At 42.8% G+C, this 25,361-nt stretch overlaps 1 protein-coding gene across 1 annotated transcript in view; it reads left to right on the top strand.

Annotated features, from left to right (window-relative positions):
- Positions 1-25,361, top strand: part of NRK (Nik related kinase) — a 114,172-nt gene that overhangs the window by 71,226 nt on the left and 17,585 nt on the right. The window contains exons 16-29 of the mRNA XM_076347250.1: positions 309-440; positions 1,282-1,349; positions 2,919-3,034; positions 5,923-6,020; positions 7,339-7,457; positions 11,123-11,216; positions 13,736-13,909; positions 14,750-14,879; positions 15,284-15,442; positions 17,097-17,240; positions 18,467-18,601; positions 20,644-20,744; positions 21,287-21,436; positions 24,739-24,898. Coding sequence (XP_076203365.1) covers positions 309-440; positions 1,282-1,349; positions 2,919-3,034; positions 5,923-6,020; positions 7,339-7,457; positions 11,123-11,216; positions 13,736-13,909; positions 14,750-14,879; positions 15,284-15,442; positions 17,097-17,240; positions 18,467-18,601; positions 20,644-20,744; positions 21,287-21,436; positions 24,739-24,898 — 1,780 coding nt within the window. The remainder of the gene's footprint in view (positions 1-308; positions 441-1,281; positions 1,350-2,918; positions 3,035-5,922; positions 6,021-7,338; positions 7,458-11,122; positions 11,217-13,735; positions 13,910-14,749; positions 14,880-15,283; positions 15,443-17,096; positions 17,241-18,466; positions 18,602-20,643; positions 20,745-21,286; positions 21,437-24,738; positions 24,899-25,361) is intronic.

The following is a 25,361-nucleotide window of genomic DNA, read 5'->3' as shown; positions in this document are numbered from 1 at the left end:
TATTAGCTTCTCCATAGATTTAAGAAGGGGAGGTATATGTACAGAGATACATGTACAGCATGGATGTTTTTACTATTTCTTTTTATTGTACCCTTCACCTTGAAATATTTGTGCCTAACATGCTAATATACTGGAAATGAATAACTTCACAGTGAACAAGGTGAGTAAGGGCTGTATCCAAACACAATACTTCTTGTACATTTACTAAAAATTTGATGTCACAAACAGAACCATTGATATCTGTTGAGATTGGGACCTGTTATACAGGCAGGGAAGTACAATTCAACATGTGTTTTATTTCTTTCAAGTGTGAAAATTTCCTGGCCAGTAAGGAAGTTTACCACAGCAGTTCACTGTCGGATATGGTGATGACACCACTCAGCCCTGTGCAGGATGACGTGTTCTGGAGCTTGAGTCAAAACGAAGAACAACCCCCAAAGGTATGTGAAACTCGGGGTGTTTGGCACTGTCGGTGGTTAATAGCACTCCACTCAGCTCCCCTGCGCTGTGTAGTATCCATCCTCCAGACTTCATGAAGCTCAGTGAAAATCTCATTGCTTGTACATTAACTGGGTCTCAGTAATCTAGAAACAAGATACGAATTTATAAGCAGGTCGGTGTTCTGAGTTTCTGTGTATGTATATAATATCTGCGGGATCTGCGGATGCAGATACACTTCTTCTGTTAGACCAACTATTTGTAGTTGGTGCCCTTGCTGTGAAAAATCTGGCTTGTTGCAGAAAAGCTCATTACTTTGTGTAACTCAGGTGATGGCGTATTTCTCTTTTTAACAGAATTTCTAAGAACAAGTACAAGAATATTTGTGCGGGGATGTGTATGTGCATGCGTGCATGTATTCATTTTATTACTTTGCAGTTGGACACCGGGGAGGGTGTGTGTGTCTCTCTTCCCCCAGCCCTTTGGTAGCAACATAAGGTAATCCACCACCTAGGGAAAGCTGCATTAAGCGACTGCAGATGCGTTTCCCTGTCTGCTTTAAATATTGACCAAGAATAATGCTGACTCTAGGGAAAGGTGCAAACCACTTGCGGTCTGCACCCTGAGAGATTGCACAGGCTTGGAGCAAATTGGAAGCACCTACTGCTGACTTGCAGCTTCCAGCGTGGATATCATGGAATACCTCTCCACAGGTCCCACTGAAGCATTATTCATTTATGTTGGTTAGTCTTATTTTTGCATTGATACAGGGTAAGCATTAGGTTTATTAACTGAGTCTAAAATACCAGTAACAACCTTAAAACATTTGATTAAATCCTTAAGGTTCCAGAAAGGACAACCTCTAAATTTTACAGCAGGGATCAGCCTGGCCATCAGAGATGCCTTTCAAGGTAAGGTCTTAAGTGTTTTAAGCTTATACTAATGCTGATTTATTGTCAGTAGGAAAACTAAAGCCAATTTATTAAAAACAAAGCCATAACCTCAGTAACACCAAAACTGACATGGCTTCATACCTCATTTAATAGCAGTTACAGTTATTTTGTCTTTTAAGTCAGTGTCTAAGCCAGCTTCCTTTTAATGATTGACATAACTGATTTAAAGAGAAACAAGCCTCTTGTAGATCTCCTCCTTCTTTTCATGCAAGGTAGTTCTGTCTTCTGCTGGAAAGCAGTATTTCTAATATATAAGGGCTGTTCCATCTGTAATAGTTCCTGCAATGAGTTGTTTCATTTGGTTCAGCCTGTTTGGCATGCCCGAGTGGGTTGCATGCAAGTTGTGCGCCTGTTTCCCAGTGAACGGGCAGCATGTTGTGCAGCCATTTAACTTCTTGTGATTTGGTGAATCTTTACTTTCCCTTCACGTTAGAGCAAGTGGCTGCTGAAGGTGCAGGTTACTTGAGATCCAAGCCTGTTGGCACTTGTGATGGCAGGTGGGAGTGGTGCTGGTCAGGGCTGCCCGGATGCTCTTGCAGATGCTCCACATCAGCGCCGGCGGCATTGATTTCAAAGGGCGGTTAGGTGCCTGCATACCTTGGCGAGTGGGGGTCTGGCCCCAACTCCCTGCATAGGCACTTATAATTATAGCTTGTGAAGCTTGTGCCTGTAGCTTTGTTTTGCCTGGATAGTAGCCTGAACAGGCAAATATGCTGTCTGTAGATGTATCTTGACTATTTTGGCAGTCTGCCCTTAAGGCTAGTGTACTTTTCTCATATCCCAGGAGAAAAGACCAAGGATGCAGAGACCTCAGCGATAAAGGGTAGCCCCCACAGGATGTCTAATCAGGGAACATAATACTGTGAGAAACTAGGGTTGGAGAGATTTGAAAGGGAAGTAGATTTAGCTGACATAACAAAATAATGTGCAGCACTTCTGATGAGCCAGAGTCAGAAGCGTCATCTGAAATAACTTTTAAGTGAAGTCAAGCCTTAAATGCTCTCTGCTTAGGAATTATAGGAGGCAAAGCAGAAAAGAAACATGTAAGTAAACCACAGTGTTACAAGTTGAGTGACTTCTGAGCCTGGGTTTCTGGGTTCACTTCACAAGCTTGGCAGCTTGTTTTGCTGTCCAATGTGTTCCTTTCTCCATTGGTAAGTGGGTGATGATGTACCTTCTAGGAGGGTACTGGAGCATGTTTCATTATTTGTGAAAGCCATGAGATTTTGGAATTGGGAGTGGCACAGAACTGAAGAGGCCAAGGGAGAAGTAGGATATTTTGTAATGATTTGGGAATCTCTGTAATCTGCCAGAATGACTGCCCAGAGGAAACTGTCCCCTCCATCTTCTTCTCTCACTACTGGGTGGCCCTGCTTGGAGCAGCAATGAATATAAAATTTTTGTTTATCAGATGTATTATATCATACAGTGACAGCAGGGAACTCGATTCAGTGGCCTAGGCGGTCTGTTCCAGTCTGTGTTCCTGCATGCGAGAGAGTCTGATCTGCTTTTTGTCTTTCTGTTTAGTAACACTCATCAGTCATCCCCCGGGGGACATGCTCTGAAGCTAAACAGCAGCAGCAGCACTCCTGGCAACAAGCAGTGGGAGATAGGATCTCATCAGAGCAGCCGGTCAACCTCAGGTGATTCCTAAGTCAACGATTCATCAGTCAAAATGTGCAAAATTCCTATCACGTGAAACAGGCTTCTGCAGGGTGTCAAGTGCTGCATTGCAAATGGGATTTTTTTTCTAACGGTGTGTTCTGGTGATAGGCTTTTGAAAGTCCTCTGGATTTTATGCTTTCATGTTCCTAAAATATAAACACTTCCTCTTTTGAGTCAAAAAGTGACTGTGAACATATTTCCATATAGAAAATTTGAATTGCCTCAATTAAGAATTGAAAAAAATCAGTTCTGCTGCACTTACTGACACCATTGAAACTCAGCAGAGCCAACATTACAGACATACAGATGTAATTCAATACTGATGTTCACCCATTGGCATTTTCTGCATAACCATATGCTGCTTTTTTGTATTGCCCACTGATAAGATGATGCAGATGAGCAGTTGCTGTACACTAATATTTCTGCACTCTAATAATGTACTGGCTGAAGGAAGCATAAGACTCTGTACAGCACCTTATGAAACGTTCCTCCAATATTCTTCTATTTGCAGAAGGGTAGTGGAACTGAAAAAAAAGGCAAAAGAAGTTAAAACGTGGAGATAGCCTCATCCAATTTAAGCAAAGTGCAACTTAGTGCTACCAAGATAGCTTACAGGTAGCAGTGTAGGAACGCGGTGGGCTTGCTCATGGTTGTGCAGATTTTTTGCAGTACAGACTCTGGTTCCTGAGACATGACCTGAGATTCTGGCAGATGGGGACACGGAGCAGAAGTGGACAGCTTTGTTCCTCTGTTGTTATTCTGAAGGGCATTTTCTGTGGGTCAACTGTAGGGCAATTTCTTGTGTAGCTCCTTGCAAAGCAGTGGTGTGTTAAGATGCTTCGCATCGAGGTTGACTACTAAAGATGAGGAACATGGGGAATTATGCCCAATTCGAAGCCGGGTGGATGCTAAAAATGTTCTGAAACCACACCAGTGAGCAGCTGAGTTCATTTATTTTTAAACTGAGGCTTACATTGTTAATTTGCAAGCCCTTGATAAACGAAGAACAAATTGCTTATTTATTGCACAATCAAGCCAGTTTTGCTTTCACTAACTACACAGAATAGGAAGCTTTGCTTCAAGAGAAATCCAAAGCACACTTTAAACTGCTTGGGGTTTGTTTCTTTTTGCTCTTATGCCATTTTATGTTTGAATAACAGCATAGAGATGAACAATGTGCAACAGCCCAGCTCAACTTTGCAATGTCTGCGTGATATGTAATTCCTGTGCTATTTTGGCATGGGGAAATGAAAACCTCACCAGCAATGGAAAGAATAGAAAACCTCCCTTGTGGTTTAAACTGTCTCCTTGTGTTCTTAAGTGTCATTAAATTGCAGCTAGTTCTAGCATATGGTGTTCCAGAACGAGTTTGTTGCTTTCTCAAACCCACAGGGATAATGAATTAGGCAGGAAAGGGCTATAAATACTTTGAAGCTAATACTGCTGAGTTGCTTAGGTCCTCATTGACCAATAAGGAATTCTGAATTTTAAAAGCTTTGCAAAATGCATGAATACATGAAGCCGTTGTGATAAAACTATCTAAATTACCGAATACAAATCCTGATTTGTATGAGCTTGAATTCTCCCCCCTTAACTTGCAAGGAGTCCTGTTGGTAGCAGTGGGATAGTCATGGGAGAAATTGCTGAACGAGGTAGACGTTGAGCTGGCTAGTGTGTGCCAGTGGCAGTGGGAGGGCACATCTGCTTTCCCTCCCTTCACTTGTATCAGGAATTGCGTGCAGAAGACAGCATCTCTCCAAGGCTGCTTTTGCTCTTCCCAGGTAGCTTTGTGGGCAGTGGGTGCATTGAAAGGGAAGATTGGCTTAATCACTTGCAAGCATCCCTCCTAACGTGGCATCAGCACGTGCAGATGGACTCCAGCTCCCCTAGTCTTGTTCGCTTGGGTATTCAATAGCTGTGCAAGCATGGTGGCAAGCGTAGGTCCCCAAGCCACCTGGGAGGGAAGCATAGTGCCGCAGCTTCCTTGCTACCCGTACCTGACCTTGGGCAGAGAGTGTCATGAGGTGCCACCTGACGCTGAGTTGGCCCGCGGCAGGGGACAGTTTTCTCTGCAAAAATGCGGGCTGTTATTACCTACTTCCCCACGGCGCGGAGTGGAAGGGGGAGCTGAGAAGTGACACTTCGTGTGCCCCAGGGGAAGCAGGGACTGGAAAATGGTTCTCCCTATGCTGCCGTGGGAAGCGGTGAATTCTCTTCTGCTTTTAGCTTGACCCCATGCTCATGAGTGAAGTTTGGTGCAGCTGTTTGCCCCCAGCCCAGTTGGGTTTAGAGAATCAGGTCTCTAGACTGTTTTTGTGCAGCAGTTTTATGAAGGCCAAATCTCGGCACCACATCTGTTTGCTTGTGAAAATGTGCATCGCGGGTCCAGGCTCTTGTATCCTCTCCCTGACCCCTGTCTGCAGTCACAGGAATATAGCTGGATGGCACCTTCAGTGCTGGAATATACCCAGCAGTTGCTGATATGATGAGCTGTCTGCCCTCAAGAAGAGGATCAGAGGAAGGGATTAGCATGCCCTCACCCTTTTCCCTTGCAGGCTGCCTTCCAGTCCATGGAACTGTTGCTGGTGCGTGGTGGGAGTATGTTGCCAAGGTTTTGGTCTGCTTGTCTTACTCTTGCAGCATTAAACTGCACCAGTATCGATTTATATACATAATATTGTGGCATCCAGAACCACTGGGAAACAAGTGAAAAGATTTCCCTTTGCAACAAAGAGAAAAAAGAAGTTTGTCAGCAGAGGCTGGTGTCTGCTTTGGGTGGTAACTATGTGTGCTTGTCTTACTGGTCCCCTCTCTCACTCTGCTGCACATGCATTTAAAAAAAGAAACTTTTTTTTTCCCCCCCCAGGGAATCCAGGGCCGGCCAAGGCAGAGAACGCTTTGTCCCAGAACCACTTGCAGCTGCATAAGAAGTCTGAAAAAGTTTCTCATCCAGGCCAGATTGCAGTAGGTTCTTTTAAATCCACTGATATTTTTGATTTGTTCACAGTTTTCACTGAGGGCATGTCTGTGCAGACGGCTCCTCTGTTGGTGCTTGAGTTTGCTAGCTAATGAGTCTTATCTGAGAGGCCGCGTGGGGCTGGCTCGAGGTTACTGCTGCATTAACGAGTCTCATCAGCTTTCGGTCCAGGTCTGACTTGTGTCCAGCTCAGGTCATCAGCAGAGAGTTCAGTTTCCCTGAACCTACCTGATCATAAATCTTTAGAAAGGAAGGGTACGTCTTTAATATTTCAGGAGGTCATTGATCACTTGTCATGCGACCCAGAAGTCAAGACCATGGCTGTGGCTTGTGCAAGTATCGGGTGTGTAACTGCCTGGAATATGCGCTACCAGGCTGTGACACACTCAAGACTGTTCTGGCTCTCCATTCGCTGACGTGCCACTGATGGAAAGGATGATTGCTACTCGTCTGTCTGTCTTACTGAGGCATTTCTTTTCTTTGGTGGTGTTTTTTGGGAGGGGAGGGGGGGGGGATGCCTGTCAGAGAACTGGAGCTCATAGTACCTTGTGCAAGAGCTCATGTGTGGGATGCTTGGCATTTTAAAAGTTTGCAGGATGCTTGGCATTTTAAAACTTTGCAGGCAGGCCTGGGTGGCCCCAGGGGATGCAGAGCGGGGCAGCAGGGGACAGCTGCAGCTTACCGGAGCCTCCAACCCCTCCTGGCTTGTCAGGGACCGGAGGTTTGAAGAAGACTCTGTGTTTAGGCCATTGCCAATGATGTGGGAGGCCTATATACGAGTTCCTGTAGGACTGGGGTGTCTAACTGCCCTGCGGGTGTGAGCCATGGCTGTGTTGGTATTGCCTTTCCAGCCCAAAGGTGCTTCGTACCCGGTCCGCGCAGGCACAGCCTGTGCTCAGGCATGCCCTGCAAGCCTCAACGTAGTCCAGGGCTGAGACGAAACTCAAGCCGGTGTAATCCTTTATTCCTGGTGCGGAGCACTCCTTTTCTCGTGAGAAAAAGGAAGTACTTCTGTGCTCCTAGTGCGAAGATTGAATCATAAATGTTTGAGATTCAAAATAACATACTGACTAAAGTTAGTCACCTTTCAACTTTTAGGAAAATCAGGTGTTTTGGCTTAGGTCACTTTCCTGTGTGAAATACCCACTTGTGATGGACCAACAAAAGCATCAACTTCCTAATAAAGCTTTTTTGGTGTGCAAGTGACAATAACTCTATTTGCTGGGACAGTAAAATACTGCACATGCTGTTTAGCGGTGGGTTCTTCTGTGAGAAAAAAAAATCAACTGAGTTTTCTTTACTCAGAGTCCAGGCTCCTTTGCCAAGGGGAAGGACGGTGCCAACTCATTCTTAAAAGCGGCAGACTATTCCTCGTCAAGTGACGAAGTCAGCAGCAGTGATGAAGATGACATGAACCACACAAGGTTGGCTTGATTTTTTTTTTTTAATTATTTTCTTCCTTTTTATTACACGCTTCTAAATATCTGGAAAAAGTTGGCATACATAAATACTACCTCCCCTCTGAAGTTACTATCAGTCATTTATGTTGATTGTAATTAAGCAGTTTAATTGCACTATAATGAACTCCCGGGGGTAAATGTTTGCTCCATCAGATGTATGCAGTGTAATAAGATTTGATGACTTGCTGCCCTGGGACAATGAGGAAATGTCTCGTTTTAACTAAATATCAATAGGTAATGCTGTTATAGAGATTACTTCACATTGATCTACGTTTAAATGGAATTTTTGAAAGAAAAAAGGAGAGGGAAAGAAAACTGTACACCTTCATGCTAAATACAGGTTACAGTGAAAAAGCAAGGCAAATATGACCCTTGTATTCAGATAGTCTGTTCACTCTGGGAGAAATAATTACTGCTGAAAAGCTGACTCCTTCACCAGGGCTGTTTGTAAGGAGGGGATAGTGTAAGCAGGATTTGTTTTTGTAAGATTTGCTGTATTTTTAATATTGTTATTTTGCACAGTTGCTGTGGTTGCCAGATGATGCTGTGGCTTGTACCAAGCTGATCTCACCTGAACTGTTCCTCTCTAGCTTTCCAGTTTCTCTTGTTGATTTTGTGACTGACGTCTTGTGGTGTTTTACCTGTCATGCAAAATGTGTATTCTGCTGAGAAATAATGGAGCGTGAATAGCTTGCTAGTCCAAGTGAAAGAGAGTCGGGGGATCAGTTGGCCAGCCCTGCTGTTTGGAACAGCAAACAGAATTATTTGTTAGTGTTGATGAATGAAACTTCTAATTTTCTTGCAAAGAGACTTCAGTTTGATTCAAGTTCTAGGATTTACTTTGAAGTTTATCACAGGGCCACAGAGCTCTCTGGCATGAGGCTCTTGCTCTTCTGACATAATTGCCCATGCAGTTTTGTCAGTCTTCAGGAAGAGATGCACAGATTTGTAGCACCGTTGGCAAGCTATTGCGTTGGCCTGGTACCAGTCCTTTCCCCGTGCTGCTCTGAAGAAGGTCGAGTTTTTGCGCCTGCACGTGCTCCTGATTTGCACTTCTGAAGTTCATTTTCAAAGCTGAGGGATGAGGAGGGAGAACGTTAAAAATCTTGTAGCTTATTCAGTGCACCTGAACGAGCTGTCTTTTTACTGTAATGCCTTTATTTTCTTACTGCTCCTCTTCCAAACCACCTTATTCTGATCTGTAAAAAGTTTTATTCACTCTAGGTCATAGAATTCATCCTAGACCTCAGAAAGACTCTACATAAAAATATGGATTTGCCCTGTAGCAATGACTTTGCTGTGTAAGTGTTAGATTGCTGTGATCCTTGCATGCTGTAATGATTTGAAGGAGTGGTATCACTGCCTTTGGAAATCTGCATGTGTTATTTGCATCTCCTCTGTGTGTGAGATCCACCAGTCCTCTAGAGAAGTGGAATTAGCAGGATGATCCCTGTCAGGTTTGCCTTCCTGTGCACACAGCCACCGCAAGAACTCCTGTAAAATCAAAAGTATAATCTTGTCTATTAACAAAGTCCCTTCACCTCGGTTGAAGGTCATTTATATTAAAAGATAGATACTTTGGGAAATATATCCTGATTACTACCAAGTAAATAGCAAAAAGGATAGTGATCAAAGTGAAAGCAGCAGCCAGCATATTCTGGATAAAGTGAAGGTTTTTGTTTTCCTTGCTATCTAAAGCATGTGAATGCAGGATCTGAAGCCCCTTGCAGTCTGTAGGAGTGTTTCTGTGTGGGCTTTGGCTGAGACACCTCGGGCCAGGTTTTAGTTGGCTATTGAAAACAGTCTGGGTTTTCTTCTTCTTGCCTGGGCTGTGGAACAGCTTTTGGTGTCCATGCTCCAGCTTTCATGGAGGTGCCCAGTAGGACTAGGTTTGGGACATGCACATATGCAACAGAAAGAGCTTCATGTTCTCTTGGACAAATCCTGTTAACCACCCTGAGAAGGCTCATTTCTGAGGAAGCCAGGACTGAGGGCAGCTGTCTTTCACCAGTAAAACAACTTTTGGTCTTGTTTTCTTTTCAGTGAGATGAGCCAGAATTCTTCCTCACACACACCACGTTTTTGTTCTAAGGAAAGGTTGTCAGTGTATGTGATCCAGCATCTTACCTGCTTGTATAGCATATCTGTTCCATTGATGCTAATTTCTCCTACTCTACTGAGAGTGCTTCCCTCTCCGATGCCTGCAGCATTGACAATCCCCTGAAAACACTGAATTTCCTGGGACTCATTTTGTATAGTTCAGTTTCCTCTCTCTGCTCTTTATATGCTGTTCCCTACCAAAATTTGAACAAGGGGGGTGCAGGTGTGTGCTTGGCTAGGAATTACTTTCTCCCCCTAATAAGTGGGAGGTTGACATCATTTAAGATCAGCTGCTGCTTGCTTTCCTGATAAGAAGGGGTCCTTGCACTCACCGTTGATCCTACTCCATATCTTGCCATTCCTTCTAAGTTTAGTATGCAAATATTTGCCCCTCCCATAGAAGGGGGGGACTCAAAACCAAAAAATAAACAACAAAAAAAAGGCACAAAACCTTTTACTCCTTCACAACCATCTTAAGTCGATAGCCCTCTCACCAAACCTTCTTTGTTATCGCATTGGGCAACACTTAAAAAAACCCCAATCCTTATATTCTCCTACCAGTTGTGGTGTAGCACTGTAGAGCCCTTCACACCAGCATCCTGAATCCAGTCAGTTTTATAATTACTGGAAAGGAGGCAGAAATGTAATAGGCTTAAATGGATTGCAGTAATAAATAAATGAACATAAATAAATAAGGGGAATAAATAATGTGGGGTGGAAATGCACAGAAATGGGGCCAGAGCCTCGCTGGCAGAAGTTTGAGGCAGTTCCACTTGGGTGAAAAAGTTTAAAATGCAAAGATACCACTGGTTGTGTAGGAAGCAATAGTATGCTGGGGTATATCACAACAGATGCTTGCCTTGTTCTTACTCTTTCTTTAGGTATCTCCTTTTGGTCACTGCTGAAGACAGGTTACTGGGCTAGGTGGGCTTTTGGCCCCAGCCAGTCCAGCAGCTCTTACGTTCTTTTGTCTCTGTGTGCACTGGGCAACATTTTCTTTGTTTCTTTGTATGTAAGGTGAGGATGTCCATGTTTCAGGGACTGATTCACAGTATGAAATTCCAGTGTTGCCTGTCCCAGTAGGCACTGGCAGAGAGGTCCCTGATACCAGCATACAGTGGAGCAGCAGCTCTTCTTCATAATTGCACCCCGCAGGCTAGTGTACAAGGGGAGACATGAGTTTTGAAGTAGGCACTTCTCAAATGACAGCTTGAGGGACCAGCTCTCACTTGCCTGAGCTATGCAGTGTCTGAAAAATGATGGGTGAAATGCAGGGAGATGAAGGGGTGCTCTCCATCGAGGTTCGGAGAGCTTCCTGCTGTGTGTGAGTGGTCCTCAGGCTCGAGTCCCTTCAGGCACATCCACAGACTAATAAGCTTGCTTTTGTACAAGAACATTTAAGTGTAACTAGTGAATGTTAATTATGCTCACTTTTGAACATGAATATGTGGGATTTTTTGCTTTTTGGTTTTTGGGCTTTTTCTTTTCCCCTGAAGTAGTTCTGTTCATTAATTGGAGTTTGTTACCAGGCAACTGCTAAGCAGCAGAGTGGCAGATTTCTCAAGGACGAGAGTACCAGATGGAATTGAACTGAAACCCCAAAGCACCGTCGCAGAACAGAAGGTAATTTGGCCATTTGTAAGGGGGTGGGTACAGTGGGGGGGAGTCAGATCATTAATGTGCATGATAAATGCTGTATCCATTTCTTCTCAGCAGCATTTTCACTCTGAAGTCCTGCTCTGTCATTGCAAATTATAGCTATAAGCCTTGAAAAAATGTGTACTTTCAGGTTTTGTGCTTCCTATAAAAATGCTTACATTTAGGTACAAAATTGCGCTTCTTTATTTGTCGTTGTTATTGACCTGGTAGTAGTTTCTGATGTCAGTGTATTTCTTGAAAGCGCTGGGCAGGTTGCGAAAAGCAATACTGTTGATTATTGTTGATGTGCATTGTTGCTGTTTTTAAAAATCTTGACCTTTTTTATTCCAATTTAAAGAGGACTACCTCTTACTACTTAAAATATTACCAGAAGAGGTGAAAAACACTTCATCTCTCCCCACTGGCTTAGCAAAAATACATGTCTTCTCATATGTCATGTCGTGGTTCCTTCCCAGCTGTAGTTTCTACTAGAGACTTCAAGTCATGTGGATTTTCCCCTGTGATAAATACTAGTGCAGAAAAGATGAAGACAGACAAAGCAGAACAATGCTCTTTGCAGTCAAAACAAAAAAAAATTACAGTAATAAGACTTGCAGTCAGCATCAGAGCACTTCTCACATACTACTGAGTGTACTCTCCTTTCACAGATAGGGAAAATAAATTGCTGTGAAACTGGTGTTTTTCCCAGAGCTGCTTGCATGAGCTGTGGCAGGGCTAGGAAGAAAAAGGACTTTTCTTTACCTCTGGTGTGATTTCAAAGCTTCAGACCAGAGTGGCATCCTTCCTGACTGGGGAAGGCGTCCCACTTTGCCTTCGTCCCACCATTCTCGAGGAGAAAAGACCCTGCTTTGGAGAAGGAATTATAAACGGGGCAAAACCAGTATTTTTCTTGTGGCAAAACCAGCCCAGTGCTTACCCTTTCCCTTGATATCTGGGCATTGGAAATAGGCTACTTGAGGGAACGGAGAAGGATGGGGTCTTTGAGGCCCAGACTGAGGATGAGGGAGGATGGAAAAGAGTGGAGGTCACATTTTCTGGTGGGTTTGGGGAGGACAATGTGGGAGGGAGAACAGACATGACTGCCACCTCTCCTTACAAATCTCCCTGATGCCTTCCAGTCTTTTCCCTCCTTCTCATGGAGAATCCTATCTGTTCCTTCCACCTCTGTTTCACCAACAACAGCCATCATGAGTCTCCACGACTTCTTCCAACGTCCCTTTCCCTGGCCCATCAGCATGAACTGGTTTGAAGTGGTTAGGGTGTACCAAACTGCCCAAATGATTCAAACGAGGGGGTTGGTTCAGTTCAGCTGAGTCTGACTCAAAACTGAACAAAAAAGCCCCATACTGGCTTGATTCCCTAATCTCAAATACCGACGTGTATGGTTTGGTTTGGTTTTTTATACCTAAATTAAAATGTAAACTACTTAAGAGCATCAGTTTGATTTCTAGTTAATTCCTTGGCTTTGAAAAGGCAAATGTCTTTTACTTAGAATTACCTACTTTTTTTTTCCCCCCATATTTTGGCCAGCATTCAAAAAAGCTGATCTGATTTCAGTAGGTTGTTTATCAAAGTCAGTACAATGTACAGACTTACCTTGAATTCAACCAGCCAGACGCTGCTCGAGTTTGGTGATGCTTTTTGCTTTGATGTAATTCAGGAGGAATTTTCTAGTGTAGCACTTGGCTTCTGTCACTCTCTACGTTCCAGTGCCAATGGTGTTCAGGTACCCTGACCGATCATGGCCAGGGGTAGATCCCTCTGCACTGCCCTCCCCGTCTGGGACACCACTTGCTTTACACGTCCCATCTTTCTTCCTCTCAAAGCTTCTAGCCAAATACTCCCAGAAACCGACCTCTGACTCCGTGTTTTGTGCTGTCAGGGAGAGAGCTTGTGTGGTGCCTCACACTTTACGTAGTTTACAAGTATTTCCTTGAAGCTGGTGGGATCCTGTAAGGAGGTCCGCAGGAGCAAACATCATTGTACTGGAAATGCTGATACGGGATCCTACTGAATGTCATCATTCTAGAATAAGGTTTCTTAGTTCAGTAAATGGAAAGTAGCAATGAAATGAATGGTAGGGGGCTTTGAAGTAAATACAGGTCCAGAACCGAGACGTACCTACTTCTGACTGTGGTAGGCAGAGGGTCAGATCTGTAACATTAGGACAAGTCATTTGATTCTGTCTCAAGTGTCTCTGAGGATGAAGTTGCTTCTTTACCTGTGGTTGAGGTAACATAGATGAGGAACATTTGTGGAGCACTTCAGGAGTGGAAGCCAGTGTTGATGTCTCAGGTGTTTGCCACACACTTTTGTATTTAATTTTTTATTTTAATCTTTCCATAGGGTTTGTCTTTACATGATGCATCACGCAGAGCACCCCTCCCCATATGCTCATTATTTATTGTCCTAAGTAACAGGAGTTGCATAGTGCATTGGAAGTATGCTAAACGTGGAGCTTAACTGTATTTTCTCATGTGCAGGATCAGATTTTAGGGAAGCAAATTTCTAGCACCCAAGAAGGCCTCTGGAGCATAAACAACCAGAACTATCTCCTGCCAGATCTCCTCCAGCAAAGCCAAATTTCAGACTCCTCTGTGAACCCACCAAAAGTGCCACTGACTAGCCAGGAACTTCAGAACAAACCTCTGAATAAGGTAAGAGAGAAATTACAGCTTGAATGCATTGTACCTTCATTTTCCTCCAGCCCTTAGGAGCCTGAGATTGAGAGCCTTTTAACTTCATCTGTCCTGCCTCTTTTTATGATGAAATTTTTCACCACATCCCTTCTTTTCTTTAAAAGTTTTATCTAGGGGACGGGTAAGAAGTCTTGAACTCCCTAGCAGATTTTATCATTCCACTCGTTTGCCCCCATCTCTCTGCTCCCTTTTCTTTCCTTCCTTTTTTTCCTCCCCTTTTACACAATCCAGAAGGGCTTGTGTCAACCCTCTGCTCCTTTACCTGTCACGTCAGCAACGCAGCACTCTCGTCTGCCTCCGCTCATTGTCCCTGGCTTCCATCCGAGTGTCAGGTGGGAGTGCACAGGGGCCAGGGCAGCATGTCTCGGCAGCCCCAAAGGGACTCCGCTGTGAGCACAGGGGCTCTTGGGGAGAAGTGGTCACTGGAGGCAGGTAACAGCTCTGTCAGGGGTCACGTCCTAAACTGCCTTGCTTGAGGCAACAGCGTCCTCCTTGCTGCAAAAAGATTTGAGCAATGCCCTGTTGCAGACGAGACAGCAGGGAGTGATCGACCTGCTCTTCCTCTGGGGACTGGTTATTTCAGTGCAGTGCCTGGCTAAGCATCCCGACCCAACTCCCTGCTCAGGCCTCCTCTTCTATCACTGAATTTGTACCATGTATCTACTGCTTTAAGACTGTTCTTCATGTCTTAAGTACGCCACATGCCATTTCTTCTGAACCTCAGAGACACCGCATTGCTGTGTGCTGTCCGCTCCCTTAGCATCATCTTCCTGAAGCAGCTCTTGTTTTTCATTGTAGACCCCGTGCACTGAAAGCACACCTTCAAAGAGCAGTACATCGTCTACAACATCGTTTACTTCATTCATAGATCCTAGACTTCTGCCAATCACCCCTCCCACCAGTCCAGTAGGACCTTCCTGTAGTGCTCGTGAGTATGCTTCACCCTTCTCATAAAATGTCACTCCTGGTTTCTTTTTTTTTTCGGGAGTGGGGTGGGCTTATTGCTTGGAAATGGAAACTGTCAGTAACATCTCCAGAAGCTGAAACTCCACATCGCTGTGAATTTTCATTGTACTGCTTCTGCCCTTCTTCCAGATGTGGCTTGCTCTACTCTGCTGCTGTGTTACCACAGTGCTTACTCAGGAATGCCTGAGGAATTTTCCAGATGTATGGTTTTTTTCCTCTGGCTATGTAATGCTCCCGAGGTGTTTTCTCACCCCTCTGGGGTTTCTTTCATTCTGCCATAAACAGGTCAAATGTGAGATGTAGTCGAATACTCGCATGTAGCCAAATACTCGCATTTTTCATGATTGCATGTGCCTTTCATTCTAGCATCTAGTGCAAAACCTGAGCCTGTCAGGAGAGAAAATGCAAGGAAGGGCTCCGTTGTCAATGTCAACCCAACAAATATCCGTCCACAGAGTGACAGTCCAGAAATTCGTAAATACAAGAAGAAATTCAACTCGGAGGTCCTTTGTGCTGCTTTGTGGGGTAAGCTCAGAAGTACTTGGGCATGTGTATGGAGGGAAAGCAGCAGCAGGAGAGGCTGGCAGTATATGCCAGGCAGATTTCACAGTTGTATTGCACCTCTCCTGTCAGAAAGTCCTGGAGTGGATCACTGAGTAGATAACCTGCGTCACTCGCATGACACTGCCTTCCTGGTAGAAGATGGCAAACAGATGACTTACGGTTGCAAAGGATTTTGTGCATCAGAATGAGAAAACATTTTGATCGGGCACCAAATTGAAACTGTGCTCGTTGGAAGAGCCAAAAGTTGCAAATGTTTTAGTAACTTATGCGGCTCATGATAACTTACCCTCGTCTTAGCTGCGTACGAGTACAGCTGATCACACTAAGCCCTGACCCAGTGGAAATAATCCAAACCTGAAGGCTTTTGCTGTCGTGTGTGTTAGGTATTCCAAGATTCTGAAGCAGGTCAGGTGTCAAGTCTTTCCAAAAGCTTGGCTTCCTTAGTTCCTGCTGTCAGTGCTTATTCAGAACCTCGCTGGATCACCCTTTTTACAGGGTCAACTTCACATGGTGTAAAACCAAGATGAGTGTAGTCAGACGAGTTTTCAACAACTGTAGACCTTGTCTCAGTCTCACACTAGCTAAGCTCTTGAGTTGTTTTGACCATCTTTCTACTTCAGAAGAACAGACGTATTCTGTGGGACTCACCCAGCCTTTTACTCCTCCTCACTTTTTGAGTCTGGAATCGAAAATGAGTGAAGCAGATGAAACATTACCCAAAGCAAATGTAGATCTCCAGTTTACAGCTTCACAGATTTTGTGTAATGTATGTTTGTTAGGAGTCCAAGATTTTAAATTAAGAACAGAGCTGTGTGGCAAGGTCTGTAATTAAATGTGCGTTGAGGCTGAAGAGCACCAGGTACTCGTCAGAGCATTGCCGGTAGAGGAGGGTGCTTGTTACAGCAGGATACCTCATGTCATTTCTTTAGAGCCTGCTGATTAGGAAACGTAGCTGTCATGCCAGCCGAACACAACTTTTTACATCCTCTGATGTCGGCAACCCACTGGAGCCTTCGCTTCCTTGGGAGCAGTTGGATTTCAGATGGATTCACTCCTTTAATTCGGCATTTGAAAGCATTCTTGGAAGACACAGACCATTTTCAAACAAACACTCCGCTTCCTCGTAACAGCAGCCCTTCTTCCCACAAGTTTGGTCCTCCTGTGATTTGAGTGTCGTATTTGGGGAAAGAGGGATTTTTTTTTTTTTTTTTTAAATTGGTAGAGACCCTTAGATCATTTAGTTGGATCTCCTGTGTTGCCCGTGGAGTGGTGCTGGACTGGGACTTTTGCAGTGCTCACAGGCACTTTCCAAGGTCACCGGAGAAGTTCGAGTTCACAAAGCATTTTCCTTTTTCTTTAAATCAACATTGACTTCAGCGGAACTACTCATCCTTCAGGTTACATGGGCACATAAGCATTCTGCTGGGTAAAAACTGTAATGGTGAGGTCCTTTTTTTCTATTCATTTTTCTGGGGGGTCATCCACATAGCAACAGAGAAATTATCAGCTACCATTAAGTGAGACTAAATAAGAATCAGTTCTCAAAACAATGAACATTCAGTGGCCTCTGAATCATTGGGTGATTTATGCAGTATTTTTTTCCACGTATCAACAGGAGTAAATTTACTGGTGGGAACAGAGAATGGATTGTGGCTGCTGGACCGAAGTGGGCAAGGAAGAGTTTATTCGCTGATTACAAGGAGACGATTCCAGCAAATGGATGTTCTGGAAGGACTCAATGTGCTAATTACTATATCAGGTTAGTTCAGTGTCTAAAAGTATCTGACCTGCATTGGGGTTGGAAGCAATTAAAAAGAAGAATTAGGTTATAAACTAGGTTGAGGAATTTCCTCTTACAGAAAATCACAGGACAGTTATTCTTGTTAATGGGAAACCTCTCTTGAATTTTTAACATTTACATTCTCATTTCAGAGAGGCTTTGGGATATTTCATTACCTGGTTAATGTGTAAAATGGTTTGTGAGAAGTATGAAGTGTTTCATATCCTTAAAATGAACTGGTTCTCAGCAAGTTACAGTTTGTCAGTCTGTTTGCTTGTTTCTGTGATGGGTGAGCATCTGTCTAAGTGCAATTATATTAAAATACCATTAAATAACCTCGTTCTGTGTTCAACAACATGAGAGTGATCTGTACTGTGGAAGCATCAGTAACGTTAAATGGAGTAGCGTCTTCAACCTCTGCTGACAAGCAGCTTGGACCTTGCCCTGCAAGGTACTGAGGCCCTTATTCCCCACGGGTGAGAGTAGCCTCAAAGGATGCTTAGTACGTAACAAGGTGAGAGATGTAGGTCCAGCAAGGAATGGCAGCTCCTTGTCTCCAATCCAGACTCACCGTGGTGGGCGATGGCGAGAGCTGTTTGTCCCATATTGCAGGGTCCAGTTTCTCATGTGACACAGTCCTCCTCTTTTAGACTAACCTGTGAGCCCAGACTGCTGTTGACCGTATCTGCTTACGAACTAAAGCAACAGAAAGACTGACTGAGATGAAAGATGACAAAGTAATTCTCACCTGGAAAGGCATCCAAAAGAAAATAGCTACTTGTAATGAAGATTGTCAGTTAATTAGAACTAAATGAGTCACTTATTCAAAATGGCCATTGTGTTCCTTCCTTCACATCAAAGAGTAAATGCCAGATAGTGTGATTATTTCTATACATGCGTCTATAGAGACCTATTCTTTGGCCCGAGGGAAGAATTTTAGTCAGGTGTGAAAATCTTGCATGAAGCTCGAGTCACAAGGTAAGTGCACATGTGCCAAGTGCCATAGGATTGCTCATGTTCCAGTTCCCTCCTGGGTGTCACCGTCACACAGGGCTTTTCTTTTGTGCTGCTGGACTCTTCTCTCACCTTGACGAGGCACAAAGACCCACTGTACATAGGTCACAAAACTGGCTTTTTGTAAGTGTGGGAGGGTTTGTACTTCAGTGAGTTAAAGCATTATGTCTGTCTTTTTTTCCAAACCCTAGGGAAGAAGAATAAGTTGAGGGTATATTACTTATCATGGCTGAGAAATAAAATTTTGCGCAATGATCCAGAGGTGGAGAAGCGGCAAGGCTGGGTGTCTGTGGGTGACCTGGAAGGCTGCGTACACTACAAAGTCGGTAAGGACTTTTTGTTTTTGTCTTGAAGAGCTGCTTGATCATCCTTTTGCATCTCGTGACACCAGCATTTTCCTTCAGCTCTGGTTCAGGATTGTATTGGGCTGAGTATCTCTGAGTTCTTTCAAACCTCCTTGTCTTACATGGCAGGTGCTTTGCTCCCTGTCATTCCAGGTAGCATCTCTTCTTGCAGCAGTTACCGGATGATGTTATGGGTATTCCCTGTGACGGCTGGAAGAAGGTGGTGCCAGCCCTGGTCTGTTGCTCAGTCAGTGGCTTAGAAGTTCTGTAGTTATCTAAGGTTTTAATTAGGCTGATGCTTTCCACCTATTCAGCTTCCCTCCTTGCCCTGAGTAACTGCTAAGAAACTGGACTAGTAAAGTGCTAGTAAATCAGATTTGTAGGATGTCCATGGGTAGATCAGACTGGACGTGCTACAGCTCATCCCTGTCTCCAGATCGTAAAAGACCGAAGTATACCTTTGTTTAAACTTACACACTGGAAATGGTACCATAGCAGTTGAAAAACCATCTTGCTTTTATTTGGCTTTCAGGCAGTTCATTCTTGAAGATGAACATCAGTATTGTGATAGTTTCTGTCATTTAACTGCGTGAGGGGGTGTGATGTATAGCGCAAGTTTTGCTTTGTATATGCTAAGTATATGAAAGTGGCACTTTTTGCAAAGTCAAATAGAGAAATGATACAGAGGAGTGCAGGAGACGGCGAGGTGGCTGGCTCTCATAAATACCTTGCTTGACTTTTTTGCTTTTATATCTCATGGCTTTAAAAGTGGCAAGGGTTAAATCCAAGAAAGGATGTGAAACAGATGTGTGTTGTTACTTTCTTTGTGATTATAGCTAAGCACCCACGTATTCCGCTTCAGTTGCTCATCTTTGGGTTTGGAGTGGGTTTTGTTGGGTTTTTTTAAAAAATTTATCCTAAAATTAGGCAAACATTTTGTAGGAGCTTCTGTGTTTACATATGACAAGCCGCTCTTACTACTTTGACAAAACAGCTTCTGTTGTTTTTCTCTTGGTGAATCTTCTTGTATCTTGACCTTTGGTTGTAAACCAAAGTCCAGGTAGAAGAGGAAAAGGATGTGCTGTTCTGCATTTTGCTGTAGTTTGGGGTTTTTTTTCTTTCTCTGCCTGTGCGAGACTTTCCTGACCAGTGTCCATCCTTATCCACTCTTCGTGCCTCTGCTATATGTTTGGCCAGTGTGAACTGCTCCTTTTGTAAGCAGCAAGGGCTGATCAAGCCCTCCTCCCACAGAAAACAAACCTTACTTCAGTAGTATAACGCCTGCATCTTTTAAAAATCCCTGCCAAGCAGACACTGAATATAAAATGAAGGGTGAATGCGTTGCGACGCGATACCCTAGGGTTCTGTTTCCAAAGCAAATGCTTGTGTCTCTCAGAGTGAAAACACAATGTACAAAGAAGCCTGAATTTTCAATGCATGATTCTTCATTTATTCTCAATGGGCCCAACGTGACCTTAGTCAACTTAGAGAAATTGCTCATCTCTTAAATGCTTACTCATCTCAGAAACATGGGAGCCCTTCGCCCACACTAGCACGTGGGGATTTAACCCCACACATGAACAGTGACATGAAAATTCATCCTGCAGAGCGTAACAGAATTGTTCAGCCAACAACCACCATTCCTGCAAAAGTAGCTTATTCACAACCAGCAATGATAGTGTGTGTTCACACTTAAAAAATTAAGTGGGTTGGCTTAGCTTGCAGGGTCAAGACCTTTTTTTCTGACTAGTGAGATTTTTTTTCTTTTTCATAGATATATGAAAAGCAATATATAAATGTTGTTAACTGTCATCTGGCTTTACTGAGTATAGATGAACTATAGGTTTTCAGTCAAGGTATTGTCACTGGTGATATTAAACATCGATGTCCAGAATCCATTAGTCTCCCTTGTTGGATAATGTCTACCTCTACAAGTAGTCCATCGAAATTATTTCATGTGATGAGATGGTCTTTGATTTAAGTGTCTGTCTGGTACCTAAGGAATTGTTCTTCTTGTATTACAGTAAAATATGAGAGAATCAAATTCCTTGTAATTGCTTTGAAAAACTCAGTGGAGGTTTATGCTTGGGCTCCAAAGCCTTATCACAAATTCATGGCTTTTAAGGTAAGTGAAACTTCACTTTGGTTCAGATGTATCACTGTCTCTCACTGTCTCTCATCTACTCTTTGCTTTTGCTTTTTGTTGCTTTGTGTAACGTTTATTTCTAGTTAAACATAAAATGAGTATTCTTTTAAAGAAAATGTAGCTCATTTGACATACATTGAGATGGCAGGCATAAAACTGTCACAGTCATGATTCTGGTAGATGTGAATAACTTGTTTCAGTGCTGTGCCTAAATGTACATTTGAGTTCACAAAGTTGATGCTGATTTCCCTCAAAAGAGGAGGAAATTGAACATGGATGGTACTCAGCCTAATTTTTGCCTAATCCGTTTCTAGAATCTGGATTTTTTTCAAAACGCAAGTGAATTATCCAGCTCTCCTTGCAGTTCAGTGGATGATGAATACTTAGCTCCTTAAATGTAACGTACTATTTAACAAAAATAGCTGTCTAACTTTTGAGTTTTGAAAATTCTTAAGATCACATATGTAGCTCTGTAAACCAACAGCTTTACTGTGTTATATAGTGTATTTTTCTTTTTCCAGTCCTTTACCTCACTTCATCACAAACCACTGTCAGTTGACCTGACCGTTGAAAATGGACAAAGATTAAAAGTCATATATGGCTCACTAGTAGGCTTTCACGCTATTGATGTGGACTCTGGATCTGTGTATGACCTGTACCTTCCAACACACGTAAGATACTCCAAAAAAAGACGTAAATGCCTCTGTTCTTTGGGCTGTATATTGATGATGATCAGGTTAAGAGTTGTGCTGTATTTCAAAAGGCAGGGTAAGAGAAGAATTATTGTACGCCAGCTAATAGAAAACCACTTTTCACATACTTTTATAACACTTGAAGTTCTGTTAAATGGCTTTTATCACATTTAGAATATCAATTTTAATGGTTTAATGTCAGAAAGCCTGTTGTATGGACAGTACTATTTTTAATTGATTTATCCTGGAAATTTAGGACTTCTTAAGCAATCAAAGACACAATAATATCTACATGAATTTACGTGACTTTTACAATCTGCCACTGTGCTTTTCAATCTTGCTAACAAGCTGATTAAATTATCACTGAATTGAGCTGAAATTTGGCCTGGATTACAAAGACTGTTGCAACATATTTTAATCTTGATCGACTGCAAGCATGTTACCTTTGCGCCAATGAGTACCTGTAGCTAGAGGAGCCAGGTATACATATGTACCCATGAATAATCCCAATTTCTTCACCATGGAGCAAAGTTGCATTTGTTTCACATGATTACAGATCCAGGCTCTGTGTGCAAAATGTGATTTGCCTTTCAGTCATGAATTTGCAGAAACCCAACTTCCAGACTAAATAAATTTGCTGATCATCTTACCATTCAGTTGCCCGTGAAATCAGTCCTTAAATTCAAAAGAATTTTTACATTTTCCTCAGGATTTTCTCATTAGATTGTCAAGAAGTTGGCATGAAGATGTTGATTGCAGGTTGATGTGTACATATTGCGTTGTGCATCTGTTCATTGAGGTGATGGTGATCACTAAATTCCTGCTTAAACTCAGATAACAGCAAAGTAATTCCCCTGCAGAAGTGAATGACTGGCATGGGGCTGTCCAATATGAAGCTTGTGCTATGGTTTTAATCTTTTTTGTTTGTTTTTGCTTATTTTTTAGCTGTTCTAGATAGTTCTTTTCAAGGCGGTGAGTCCCAAAAGCCAGAGAAACTTGAGGGCTTAGGTCCAGAAAACTAGCAGGTTCCCATGGCTCCAGTCTGATGGGAGGCTCCTGGCAAGGAAACCTCTGTGCACGCTTGAAAACCTCCCTGAAGTCAACAGAGCTCCACGGGGGCAGAGGGTTAGCTCATCCGGGTGCCATGGCCTCCTTGTATCCCGAGGCAATGTGTCCCAACGTTAGGCTCAGGAGGTCTGAAGAAGTCTCATCCCAGACCTGCGTGTTGCAGCCTGTGCCTTGAACCCTTTTATTTTTTAACTTCTTTTTCTCCACTCTCAGCCCTACGTTTCCAAACCAAATGAAAACCCATAACTCCCGTGCAAGCCACTTGATCGCTCTGCTGCCCTGACAAGTGACAGCCTTCAAATTCTGTTAGACCTGTGTTTCTGATGGACACAACGTTTGAGGATGGCTGTTAAGTTTATAAACTTAATTAAAAAGTAACTTTTCTAGCTGTTCAGAACAAACTGTTGAATCACCTGCTAAAAGCTTGTACTGTTTATTTCTGTGTTGGGTTTTTTTAAGGGACGTAATATTTGTTTTGTTAGAGGGTTTATTTAATCTGACAATTAGTAGCTTTGTTAACTATGCAACTATGAAAAATCCACATCAGTTTATAAATCTAAGTGTGCTGCCTGCACACCATCCCTGGAAGCTGGTTGCTAAGCGAGGTGAATAATGACTTGTCAAAAAGGTCATTAGCATAATTGCCCAAGATCAGAAAGGCAAAGAAAAAAGTGAACCTTCTTGGAGGCTTTAGTTTTTCAACAGGCTGCAAATACAATTACGTACCCGATGAGAGAGATTTCCCAGGTGACTGTCCTGAATATGTGGGGCACCTTTAAGACTGGCTCCATTTGTGTGTGCTCTTCAACCAAAAGTTAGCATGTACTAAAAATATATTTTCCCTTTAGAGTTTTAGACCTGAAATAAATCTGCTGCTACAGTGGCTCTACCTTTTTCGGTATTTTATTATTTTAAAGAGCATCTGCTAGAATTGGATGATTCTCTCAAGGAGCTTTGTGGTGGCAACAGACCAGACTTTAACAGGCTGACTTTAGATACTCTTGCTTCCTGGTAGCCTCTTTTCCTGGTTCCCCACCTCTTTCTTCATCTCTTACCTGCTTCGATCGCTCATGCGAGTACCAAGGCAACGCATTAAAATTGCTCTGCGACTCTGGATACCCGTTCTAGTGTTACGGATAGTTGTTGCGGAGGCACGGAGTCAAGTGGTTGGCCTGAGTGTATTCAGTTTGGCAAGTACAGCTTCAGTGCTTCTTTTACTGTTCATTGTGCCCTTACAGTGTGCATAAATGTATGTGCTTGAAGAAAAAAAGGTCTGTGTGTTGCTGGCTTGTGAAAATGATGTAGAAACTCCAGTCATATGCTTCCTATAAAAATATTAATTGTAGTGGTTTAATTTACTGTTTAGCATCCTGTTTTGAGTAGCGCTTTAAACAAGGAAATGCTTTGTTATTGTTTTTGAAGGGTGTCCTCTTCTTCTTTCAAAAACACTTTCATAAAACCCGACCTTCATGGTTGTATACTTAGACTTTTTTTTCATTTGGGACATGTTGGCTTCTGGGAGAGATTCTAGTGCATTGACCAGCTGTTAAAATAATTTGTGTGAGTGAAATGCACTGTTCCTGCAGCATGCAGAAAATGTATGCTGAACAGCATTTAAATGGGGAACTATTTTTAGTGAAGTATGTGGGAAGGGAAGGGAAGGACAGAGAGTGGCTTGTATTTGAAAGGTCCAGGTAACTTTTCGGTTTGCTGTAAATATTGTGCAATTTACAGGTTTTAGCTTGTGAGTGGGGATAGGGAAATATCATGGAAAGTGAAAGCACTGATTTCCTGGAATGTGGAAGCTTTTGCCCTTCCTCCATCTTCTGAAATAATTGTGAATTCAAATTTATTTCACCTTTCTTCTATTTATATAATGCAAGTGTTTTGTGAGTGAGTAAGTAAATATTATTGTGTCTCAGTGGCTCCATGGCTTCTTGAAACCGATTAATACTGGTAAATATAAAGTGAAATATTGAACGTTGATTTGTTTGCAAACCTACTGTCATATTCAAAGGGGGGAGGAGGGGAGAAAGCCTGTTTCAGAGGCTAGCTAGTGAACTATACAGCCTTTCTGAAAACAGGCATTTCTTTCACTTTCCATGAGCCATGAGCTAGTTCTTTTTATTGCTCTGCCAAGCTAGGTAGATTGATGTAGTCACTAAAATTGCAGTCCATTTTCTGATACAAATCTTAGTAAAATATGATTCTAGATCCAGGGGACTATTCGCCCGCATGCCATTATCATCCTCCCGAATACCAGCGGAATGGAGCTTTTACTCACCTACGAAGATGAAGGCATCTACATTGATATATACGGGCATTTCACAAAGGAGACTGTTTTACAGTGGGGAGAAATGCCAGCATCTGTAGGTATGTATGAAAAATAGCACTTTATGAAATACAAGATCCTGCTGCATGAAGCCTGACGTCTCTGTGAGGTTTGTATCCATATGAAAATGGTTGTATGGCTCATAAAGCAACTTCTGAGCAAACCAGATGTGTAAGGAGTAAACAGATTTATGTATGTTTGTGTTAAGATAGCCAGTGATTGCAGTAGGGTCTTCACATTTGGTTCATAGAGTATTGTATTCCTTTCACACGGTTTATTGCATCATACCTTGACTATACAGCCAAACTTCACTGAGGATGCAGCTTACCACCAGTTTTCACAGAGAGAATTACGTGAATTACAGAGGGGAAAAAAGGTGCTCTTGTTTCCTACTTTGATTGTTCATAGCCCGTGGTGTTTTGTGTAAAAATTCACTATAGAGAGGTCAGTTACTGAAGAGGTCTGTAACTGCTGTCAAATGGCCCCTTAATTTTATCACTTTAA

This window comes from Aptenodytes patagonicus, chromosome 9 (assembly GCF_965638725.1).
Source record: "Aptenodytes patagonicus chromosome 9, bAptPat1.pri.cur, whole genome shotgun sequence".
Taxonomy (NCBI): domain Eukaryota; kingdom Metazoa; phylum Chordata; class Aves; order Sphenisciformes; family Spheniscidae; genus Aptenodytes; species Aptenodytes patagonicus.
The sequence above is the reverse complement of the archived record's forward strand: the minus strand, read 5'-3'. Positions and strand labels throughout refer to the sequence as shown.